Consider the following 12,482-nt stretch of genomic DNA (forward strand, 5'->3'; position numbering starts at 1 on the left):
AAAAAAAATAATGTTAAAATTAAAAAAAATAATTTTAAAATTAAAAATTTTAATTTGTAATTTAATCTACAAGAACTTTTTTTACTTTTTATTTTTCTACACTCATTTTAATTTTAATTTTAATTTTAATTTTAATTTACAAATTAAAATTAAAAATTTTAATTTACAAATTAAAAATTTTAATTTTAATTTGTAATTTAATCTACAAGAACTTTTTTACTTTTTATTTTTCTACACACATTTTAATTTTAATTTTAATTTGGTGAATAACATGAAAAAAATGCTTTTTTTGGGATAAAAATCAATAAAAATCCATTCAATTGTTATAAAATGAGATGACATATTTGTAATATATAAAATGATACATTAAATATATATATTTATATGTCATGTAAGAGTATTTTGACCAAAAATCAGTCAAAATATTTCATTTTGGAAATAAAAAAAAAATAAAGGCAATGAAAAAAAAAAGAAAAAAAAATGAAGGCAATATTGTCATTTTTTTAAATAAAAAAAAAAACGCTTCCCTACTTGACATAGAGCATTTCCTTCCGTGTGGCGTACATGGAGCTGAGCGAAAACACGGCGTCGGTGAGAGCGGTAGGCAAGTACGGGTAAAGCTGGAAAAAAACCCGATCCTTAGCCGAAACCACCATGTATCTACGACGGGGGGTGGGGGCGGTGATGGCGTGCAGCATGGCGTTGATGACCTTGTCGGCGTTGGTGAAGCCCGTCCTGCACGTGGAGACGAAGTACTCGATGGCGAGCTTGATGTAGTCCTGGCTGAACGTTTGCTTGCGTTCCTCGTCGAACTTCAGCCAGATATCTGACACGGTCTTCATTTTCACGATGTTGGTGGCTTGGCCGAAGTTGCCAGGTTGGATGATGCTCACCTGGAAGTACGGAACGTCGTTTTTGCACAGAGTCAAAAAAACGAGACGGAAAAATTCTTACATTTTTATTATGCAGTGAAGTAAAAATAATAATTGATTGGTCTTATGTAAACACACTAAGCCAGGGGTCTCAAACTCAATTTACTTGGGGGCCACTGGAACTCGGGTCTGGGTGAGACTGGGCCGCATCAGGTTTTACAAAAAAAAAAAAAAAAAAAAAAAAACCCATTTATTAAAAACTAATTAGTTTTTTAAATTTCGCTTTGGTTCCAATTTTCTACAAGAACTTTTTTTTACTTTTTATTTTTCTACACTAATTTTAATTTTAATTTTAATTTTAATTTTAATTTTAATTTTAATTTTAATTTTAATTTTAATTTTAATTTTAATTTTAATTTTAATTTTAATTTTAATTTACAGATGAAAAATTTTAATTTGTAATTTAATCTACAAGAACTTTTTTTTACTTTTTATGTTTATACACTAATTTTAATTTTAATTTTAATTTTAATTTTAATTTTAATTTTAATTTTCAAATTAAAATTAAAAAAAACAATTTGTAATTTAATCTACAAGAACTTTTTTTACTGTTATTTTTCTACACTAATTTTAATTTTAATTTTAATTTACAAATTAAAATAAAAATTTTTAATTTGTAATTTAATTTACAAGAACTTTTTTTTATTTTTCTACACTAATTTTAAATTTAATTTTAATTTTAATGTACAAATTAAAATTAAAAAATTTAATTTGTAATTTAATCTACAAGAACTTTTTTACTGTTATTTTCTACACTAATTGTAATTGTAATTTTAATTTACAAATTAAAATTAAAATTTTTAATTTGTAATTTAATCTACAAGAATTTTTTTTACTTTTTATTTTTCTACACTAATTTTAATTTTAATTTTAATTTTAATTTTAATTTTAATTTTAATTTTAATTTTAATTTTAATTTTAATTTTAATTTTAATTTTAATTTTAATTTTAATTTTAATTTTAATTTACAAATTAAAATTAAAAAATTTAATTTGTAATTTAATCTACAAGAACTTTTTTTACTTTTTATTTTTCTACACTAATTTTAATTTTAATTTTAATTTTAATTTTAATTTTAATTTTAATTTTAATTTTAATTTTAATTTTAATTTTAATTTTAATTTTTTTAAATTTAAATATTTACAACATATTGCGCAACTGCAGGGTCTTGAGACACATGCTAACTCGCAAACTAGAGAGCTAGCGACCTAAACGGTAGCCTTCAAGTTATTTCCTTTCAACTTAAATAGCCAAAAACTTACCACTTCCACACGGATAGGGAGGATAACTATTAACAGTTATTTAACCTTTAACATGAACATGAATCAAACGTAATAATTTTTTCTGGGTACATGATACCATACAGCATCCATATCAAACTTGCGTGTGGGGGGGGGGGCGCACTAACATTAAACTTTCATATCAAGGCGGGGGCCTCAAACTAGTGTCCTGCGGGCCCGCATGTTTGAGACCCCTGCCCTAAGCCATTTCCACTCATTCTCTCCACAGACACACACTTGTCCTGCTGCATTTGTAACCCCCCCCCCCCGGGCTAGACTGACGGAGACGCTTTTACCTTGACGCCAAAGCTGGCCATTTCCACCCGCAAGCAGTCGGCGAAGGCTTCCTGTCCACGCTTGGAGACGCTGTAACTTCCCATGTTCAGGCAGTTGAAGAAAGAAAAGATGCTCGATACGAAAACCACTCGACCTGCGGAGGTCAAAGGGGGGGGGGGGGTCGGTGACAAAGAACACGAAGGTGACATCATCCGCATTACCTTTAGCGGCCCGCACCAACGGCAGAAAAGCCAAAGTGGTCCTGATGCAGCCAAACAGGTTGATGTCCACCATGCGGCGGAAGTCCTCGATCGTGTTCCACTCGATCTCCGCCCAGTCGGAAATACCGGCGTTGTTCACCACAGCCCACAGACCTGAAAGCAAAACAACAATAACTATAATAATAACTATAAAAGCAATCTTCACTGGCTAAATGTACTGCAAAAAAGGCCAGTAAGGATAATTCATAATGCCGCCTACAGAGAACATACTAACTCCTTATTTCTAAAATCACAAATACTTCAACTTGCTGATATAGTTCATCTTCAAACAGAAGAAGAACTACATTTGAAACACTTCTATGCTAGGACTACGTTAGCGTTAGCATAGCATTTCAGTATGTGGAATCAAACTATGGAATGGATTGAGTAAGGAAGTCAAACAATGCACAACGATGAGCCAATTCAAGAAACAATACAAGCAGTTGATGTTTGCTAAATACAAGGATGAAAAGTAAAAAATAAAATAAAATAAAATAAAATAAAATAAAATAAAATAAAATAAAATAAAATAAAATAAAATAAAATAAAATAAAATAAAATAAAATAAAATAAAATAAAATATTAGGAAGTGAACAAATGTAACAGTTACTGATTGTAAAAGTACCAGATGGAAGGGTAGGATTTATAAAAAAATAACATACAATACAAGGATGAAGAGTAAAAATAAAATAAAATAAAATAAAATAAAATAAAATAAAATAAAATAAAATAAAATAACATAAAATAACATAATTTTTTTTTATTAGGAAGTGAACAAATGTAACAGTTACTGATTGTAAAAGTACCAGATGGAAGGGTAGGATTTATAAAAAAATAACATACAATACAAGGATGAAGAGTAAAAATAAAATAAAATAAAATAAAATAAAATAAAATAAAATAAAATAAAATAAAATAAAATAAAATAACATAAAATAACATAATTTTTTTTTATTAGGAAGTGAACAAATGTAACAGTTACTGATTGTAAAAGTACCAGATGGAGGGGTAGGATTTATAAAAAAATACAATAAAATAAAAATAATAAAATGTGAGTCTTTAACCAGTCATGATGTGCTATATATATCACTGATATATATAGATATCATAGAAAAATGAATGAAAATAAAATAAGCCAATTCAAGAAGCAATACAAGCAGTTGATGTTTGCTAAATACAAGGATGAAGAGTAAAAATTAAATTAAATTAAATTAAATTAAATTAAATTAAATTAAATTAAATTAAATTAAATTAAATTAAATTAAATTAAATTAAATTAAATTAAATTAAATTAAATTAAATTAAATTAAATTAAATTAAATTAAATTAAATTAAATTAAATTAAATTAAATTAAATATTAGGAAGTGAACAAATGTAACAGTTACTGATTGTAAAAGTATCAGATGGAGGGGTAGGATTTAAAATAAAATAAAATAAAATAAAATAAAATAAAATAAAATAAAATAAAATAAAATAAAATAAAATAAAATAAAATAAAATAAAATAAAATAAAATAAAATAAAATTTTAATAAGATTTGCTTCTTCCTACTCCTTTTGGACATGTGGAACTGGGAACTGATTATGGGATGCATTCAATTGTAATCTGATGCATGTTCAAATGAAATCAAACCATTACCTTTCTCCGGCAGGTTCTCCTGAACGGTGGCCTTGGCTTGCCGCACGTCCGCATCACGGGTGACGTCCAGCTTGAGCAGCTTCAAACGATGGGAGCTCTGTTTGGCCAGGTTCTGGGCGCCGGTCCCCTGCGGAAACAAACAACCGGCAAAAACCACAAAGCCCTTGTGGTCCAAGCATCGAGCCAGCTCGTATCCGAAGCCGCTGTCGCAGCCTGTGATGAGCACGGCCCAGCCGTGGCCGTCCACCGGGGAGCTCCGGCGCCTTGAGAACACCTTGGTGAAAATAAGGAGCAGGAAAGCCAAGCCGGGGACGATACAGAGGAACTGGAAGGTCGTCGAGGTGGCGTTCATGTTTGCCGAGGTTTGTCCGCATCTGCTTGCCCCCCCACCCCGTTGACGGCTCTTTATAAGACCAAAGTGTGAGGCGATTTGTTCAGCTTTGCATGTGATGATCAATTTAAACACATTCCCTTTCTCTGCCTTTTGCCTTTTTCCGACAATATCATATTTTTGGAAGTGTTATACGGAATTGATCCGGGAATATAGCACCCGATGCGTTGCTGGATAACACCCCGGGCCTTTTTTACGCAACTGCTTCAATAAGTTCCATACATTCATCGTTCATCTCTAGAAAATGTATTTTTTGTTGCATGTGTGGGTGTATGGAACACATCAATCCGATCCACATTATTCCCTACATGGAAAAAATGGATTGGGATTTCATGTAATGGGTGTCAAATGAAAGCATTTATTATTATTACAGTAAAGCCTCCTTTATCACTAATAATTAGATCCGGACCGACTGTAATAAGTCCATTTCCATGAAGTCGGATTCCGTATTTATGAAGGCAATATTGTCATAATTAGACCAAAACCTCTTTATGACCTTCTAAATATGGTTTTACCATTAGAGACAACCCTGTAGCACCCCTATGGCCACATTGGCACACAATAAAGTACACAAAATAACAGGAAATAACACATTAAGAGGCTGCATGGTGGTTATTGGTTAGCACACAGCTCATAGCTAGGTGACCCGAGTTCGATTCCACCCTCAGGTCTTGATCGGGATTCCGTATTTATGAAGGCAATATTGTCATAATTAGACCAAAACCTCTTTATGACCTTCTAAATATGGTTTTACCCTTAGAGACAACCCTGTAGCACCCCTATGGCCACATTGGCACACAATAAAGTACACAAAATAACAGGAAATAACACATTAAGAGGCTGCATGGTGGTTATTGGTTAGCACACAGCTCATAGCTAGGTGACCCGAGTTCGATTCCACCCTTGGGTCTTGAAGGGGATTCCGTATTTATGAAGGCAATATTGTCATAATTAGACCAAAACCTCTTTATGACCTTCTAAATATGGTTTTACCATTAGAGACAACCCTGTAGCACCCCTATGGCCACATTGACACACAATAAAGTACACAAAATAACAGGAAATAACACATTAAAAGGCTGCATGGTGGTGAGTGGTTAGCACACAACTCATAGCTAGGTGACCCGAGTTCGATTCCACCCTCGGGTCTTGAAGGGGATTCCGTATTTATGAAGGCAATATTGTCATAATTAGACCAAAACCTGTTCATGACCTTCTAAATATGGTTTTACCATTAGAGACAACCCTGTAGCACCCCTATGGCCACATTGGCACACAATAAAGTACACAAAATAACAGGAAATAAGACATTAAAAGGCTGCATGGTGGTTATTGGTTAGCACACAGCTCATAGCTAGGTGACCCGAGTTCGATTCCACCCTTGGGTCTTGAAGGGGATTCCGTATTTATGAAGGCAATATTGTCATAATTAGACCAAAACCTGTTTATGACCTTCTAAATATGGTTTTATTATTAGAGACAACCGTGTAGCACCCCTATGGCCACATTGGCACACAATAAAGTACACAAAATAACAGGAAATAACACATTAAGAAGCTACATGGTGGTTATTGGTTAGCACACAGCTCATAGCTAGGTGACCCGAGTTCGATTCCACCCTCGGGTCTTGAAGGGGATTCCGTATTTATGAAGGCAATATTGTCATAATTAGACCAAAACCTCTTTATGACCTTCTAAATATGGTTTTACCATTAGAGACAACCCTGTAGCACCCCTATAGCCACATTGACACACAATAGAGTACACAAAATAACAGGAAATAAGACATTAAGAGGCTGCATGGTGGTTATTGGTTAGCACACAGCTCATAGCTAGGTGACCCGAGTTCGATTCCAACCTCGGGTCTTGAAGGGGATTCCGTATTTATGAATGCAATATTGTCATAATTAGACCAAAACCTGTTTATGACCTTCTAAATATGGTTTTACCATTAGAGACAACCCTGTAGCACCCCTATGGCCACATTGACACACAATAAAGTACACAAAATAACAGGAAATAACACATTAAAAGGCTGCATGGTGGTGAGTGGTTAGCACACAACTCATAGCTAGGTGACCCAAGTTCGATTCCACCCTCGGGTCTTGAAGGGGATTCCGTATTTATGAAGGCAATATTGTCATAATTAGACCAAAACCTCTTTATGACCTTCTAAATATGGTTTTACCATTAGAGACAACCCTGTAGCACCCCTATGGCCACATTGACACACAATAAAGTACACAAAATAACAGGAAATAACACATTAAAAGGCTGCATGGTGGTGAGTGGTTAGCACACAACTCATAGCTAGGTGACCCGAGTTCGATTCCACCCTCGGGTCTTGAAGGGGATTCCGTATTTATGAAGGCAATATTGTCATAATTAGACCAAAACCTGTTCATGACCTTCTAAATATGGTTTTACCATTAGAGACAACCCTGTAGCACCCCTATGGCCACATTGGCACACAATAAAGTACACAAAATAACAGGAAATAAGACATTAAAAGGCTGCATGGTGGTTATTGGTTAGCACACAGCTCATAGCTAGGTGACCCGAGTTCGATTCCACCCTTGGGTCTTGAAGGGGATTCCGTATTTATGAAGGCAATATTGTCATAATTAGACCAAAACCTGTTTATGACCTTCTAAATATGGTTTTATTATTAGAGACAACCGTGTAGCACCCCTATGGCCACATTGGCACACAATAAAGTACACAAAATAACAGGAAATAACACATTAAGAAGCTACATGGTGGTTATTGGTTAGCACACAGCTCATAGCTAGGTGACCCGAGTTCGATTCCACCCTCGGGTCTTGAAGGGGATTCCGTATTTATGAAGGCAATATTGTCATAATTAGACCAAAACCTGTTTATGACCTTCTAAATATGGTTTTACCATTAGAGACAACCCTGTAGCACCCCTACATCCACATTGACACACATGGCGGAGAGTGGTGAGCACACACCTCATAGCTAGGAGACCGGAGTTCGATTCCACCCCCCCGTCTTAATAATGAAAAAGTTTTATTTAAAAATGCATTTTGTTTTTGTTTTGTTATTTTAATAAAGTTGTGAATATTAAAGAGCCAAAAAATATGCATATTCTTGACGAAAAACAGAACATATTTAACCACAAAACCATCATTATTTATTAATTCATGTATTTTACAAAAACCGTGACAAAAAAAAAATCAAACCAGGATGACTAATTAATCACATCATATTTAATGTGTTAATCTTAGTTTTAATCTCTAATGTCAGTTTTTGTTTGCGGGTTGACTTTTTATAAATTAGTTTTTAAAAAAAACGTGACAAATAAAATGAAACCACGATGTGAAGAGGGATGACTAATTAATATCATATTTACTTTACTTTATTTACTTTTTTATTTTAATTAACCGGAGTAAACGAGGGACTACAGAGGAGCAATGCAGGATGTATTATGTTGCCCAGTGATTCCCAAAGTGTGGGCCGCGGCCCCCTGGTGGGCCGTGGTGGTACTGCAGGTGGGCCATGAGAGGTCATTAAAAATATGATTAATTTTTGCAAATATTATTTTTATTTTTAAATTATTTTGATAGTAAAATATTTATTGCACAACAAAAAATATTGAAACGTAGCTCTCTGGTCATTATGCCAGTCTTGAATGCAGTTATAATAATAATGATAATAATAATAATAATAAATTATTATACATTATATAATCATAATTACGATGATTATTATTATATTATTATTGTTCATTATTACTTAATATTAACTATTTTATTATAGTTGTTATTATTATAATTAGTATTGTTATATTTAATAATTAATGAATTATTATTAATTATATTATTGAAATAATAATAATAATAATAAATTATTATACATTATATAATCATAATTACGATGATTATTATTATATTATTATTGTTCATTATTATTTATTATTAACTATTTTTATTATTATTTCAATAATATAATTAATAATAATTAATTAATTATTAAATATAACAATACTGATTATAATAATAATAACAACTATTATTATTATTATTTAATAATAATAACAATAATAATAATTATTATTATTATTATCAACTCAACTTAGGGCCCACTTGAAAATAAAAAAAATGTCTGTGGCCCACCTTTGTCCTATAAACAGTACATAGACAAAATGCAAATAATAATAATAACTTTTATTACTATTATTATTTAATAATAATAACAATAATAATAGTAATAATAATAATGATAATTATTATTATCAACTCAACTCAGGGCCCACTTGAAAAGAAAAAAAATGTCCGCGGCCCACCTTTGTCCTATAAACAGTACATAGACAAAATGCAAATAATAATAATACTAACTATTATTACTATTAAATAATAATAATAATAATAGTATTATTATTATTATTATTTATTATTATTATTATCAACTCAATCAGGGCCCACTTGAAAATTACAAAAAAATGTCCATGGCCAACTTTGTCCTATAAACAGTACATAGACAAAATGCAAATAATAATAATACTAACTATTATTATTATTAAATAATAATAATAATAATAATATTATTATTATTATTATTTATTATTATTATTATCAACTCAATCAGGGCCCACTTGAAAATTACAAAAAAATGTCCATGGCCAACTTTGTCCTATAAACAGTACATAGACAAAATGCAAATAATAATAATAATAATTATTATTATTATTATTGAATAATAATAACAATAATAATAATAATAATAATTATTATTATTATCAACTCAACTCAGGGCCCACTTGAAAATAAAAAAAAATGTCTGTGGCCCACCTTTGTCCTACAAACAGTACATAGACAAAATGCAAATAATAATAATAATAATAAAAACTATTATTATTATTATTTAATAATAATAATAAATATTATTATTATTATTATTATTTAAAAATAACAATAATAACTATTATTATTATATAATAAAATACTAAATTTTATTAATTAATATTTCTTAATGAATGATTTTTAATAATAATATTTTTATAAATAAATATTTGTATTTAATTAATAATTAATTACCCCTGCTGTGTCCTTATGGCCAAAACTCCATATATGGAACAGATCAAATGCTTTATGGGATTCAACTTTTCAAGCAAAAAGAAATGACGCAAATGGCTAAAAAAACCCGTCATGTCCTCACCGTCCTGTTTTGTTTATTGTTCTATGATGAAAGCCATTCCATCTTTCCTCCAGGAAGGAATCAAAGCCACGTTTGATAAGACCATGAACCTTTCACTCCCTCTCCCCCTTGTGACAAACGACCAAGACTTTTTGGAAAATGTCGTTGATTGTGTATAGAAAAGCCTATGAAAGAGGAACCTGGTCTACAGTCAGGATATATAATTATTCGGAGAAAACCAATGCCTGGCGGGCATCAAACCTCATCACAGTTGTTCTAATTGATTTGATGCATTTGGGTGTTTTTCTCCTGAAAGGAACGTCACCGGATGAAAAGTTATTTAATATCATTATTGGGATAAGGTGATATTTATTTATGGATCGCATTTCATTATCAGCCTCTTCCCTTTCCCACCTATTAACTCCTACTATTAACAGCTATTAACTCCTACTGTTAACAGCTATTAACTCCTAGTACTATTAACAGCTATTAACTCCTAGTACTATTAACAGCTATTAACTCCTAGTACTATTAACAGCTATTAACTCCTACTATTAACAGCTATTAACTCCTACTATTAACAGCTATTAACTCCTACTATTAACAGCTATTAACTCCTACTATTAACAGCTATTAACTCCTACTATTAACAGCTATTAACTCCTACTATTAACACCTATTAACTCCTACTATTAACACCTATTAACTCCTACTATTAACACCTATTAACTCCTACTATTAACTCCTACTATTAACAGCTATTAACTCCTACTATTAACAGCTATCAACTCCAACTATTAACAGCTATTAACTCCAACTATTAACAGCTATTAACTCCAACTATTAACAGCTATTAACTCCAACTATTATAAGCTATTAACACTTACTATTAACAGCTATTAACTCCTACTATTAACAGCTATTAACTCCTACTATTAACAGCTATTAACACTTACTATTAACAGCTATTAACTCCTACTATTAACAGCTATTAACTCCTACTATTAACAGCTACTAACTCCTACTATTTACAGCTATTAACACTTACTATTAACAGCTATTAACTCCTACTATATTAACACCTATTAACTCCTACTATTAACAGCTATTAACTCCTACTATTAACAGCTATTAACTCCAACTATTAACACCTATTAACTCCTACTATTAACAGCTATTAACTCCTACTATTAACACCTATTAACTCCAACTATTAACACCTATTAACTCCTACTATTAACACCTATTAACTCCTACTATTAACACCTATTAACTCCTACTATATTAACACCTATTAACTCCTACTATATTAACACCTATTAACTCCTACTATTAACAGCTATTAACTCCTACTATTAACACCTATTTACTTCTACTATTAACAGCTATTAACTCCTACTATTAACAGCTATTAACTCCTACCAAAGACTTTGTTGGGAACTGACAGGTTGCTGAATTTATTATTATTATTATCATTTATTATTATTACAGTAAAGCCTCCTTCATCACTAATAATTAGTTCCGGACCCGACTGTAATAATTAGACCAAAACCTCTTTATGACCTTCTAAATATGGTTTTACCATTAGAGACAACCCTGTAGCACCCCTATAGCCACATTGACACAATAAAGTACACAAAATAACAGGAAATAAGAAATATAGGGGTGTTATTTCATGTCTAGAGGACTCTAATAATGTTAAAAAAATTTGTATTTGGAAGATGGAACAACGATTTCCTGTCTTCTATGTCTTATTTTCTCTTATTATGTGTACTATTTTGGGTAATAGAAGTGTAAAGTTGACTATAGGGGTGTTAGTTCACGTCTAGAGGACTCTAATAATGTTGAAAAAAGTGTATTTGGAAGATGGAACAACAGTTTTGTGTCTTCTATGTCATATTTTCTCTTATTATGTGTACCATCTTGGGTAATAGAAGTGTAAAGTTGACTATAGGGGTGTTATTTCATGTCTAGAGGGCTCTAATAATGTTAAAAAGTGTATTTGGAAGATGGAACAACAATTTTCTGTCTTCCATGTCGTATTTTCTCTTATTATGTGTACCATATTGGGTAATAGAAGTGTACAGTTGACTATAGGGGTGTTATTTCACGTCTAAAGGACTCTAATAATGTTAAAACCGTATTTAGAAGATCAAAAACTGGTTTTGTATTTTGTACTTTGCGGAAATTCACATATCGTGATTAGGGCTGGAATTAATTTACTACGATAAAGGACGACTTTATATCTTTTTTAACAATGAATTAGTGTTTATTTTACAGTAATATTATAATACAGTAATATTGAGTAATATATATTATTATTATTATAAATTAAACCCTCATTGATCGGGGTAAATCGGTTCCAGACCGGATCTGTGTAACCTTGTAAATATACTTTAACGTTATTGGAGACCTCTAGACATGAGATAACACCCCTATGGTCATCCTAACACGCCTATTATCCAACATAGTAGACGTAAAATAAAATGAGACATAAATAAGACATAATATAGGCAGCAAAAACAACGTATTTGATCTTCTCAAA

At 31.3% G+C, this 12,482-nt stretch overlaps 1 protein-coding gene across 1 annotated transcript; it reads right to left on the minus strand.

Moving 5' to 3' along the window:
• Positions 1 to 264: 264 nt before the first annotated feature.
• Positions 265 to 5,933, minus strand: LOC131104371 (D-beta-hydroxybutyrate dehydrogenase, mitochondrial). Its single transcript, XM_058051465.2, has 4 exons — positions 4,387 to 5,933; positions 2,710 to 2,862; positions 2,509 to 2,642; positions 265 to 893 (listed from the first exon to the last, which is right to left on the minus strand). Exons 1-4 carry the CDS (start codon positions 4,736 to 4,738, stop codon positions 528 to 530), a joined length of 1,005 nt encoding a protein of 334 aa, XP_057907448.2. The 5' UTR covers positions 4,739 to 5,933; the 3' UTR covers positions 265 to 527.
• Between the last annotated feature and the right edge of the window lie 6,549 nt (positions 5,934 to 12,482).

Source organism: Doryrhamphus excisus, linkage group LG15, assembly GCF_037039965.1.
Source record: "Doryrhamphus excisus strain RoL-2023G ecotype Guam linkage group LG15, RoL_Dexc_Guam_v1.1, whole genome shotgun sequence".
Lineage (NCBI taxonomy): Eukaryota > Metazoa > Chordata > Actinopteri > Syngnathiformes > Syngnathidae > Doryrhamphus > Doryrhamphus excisus.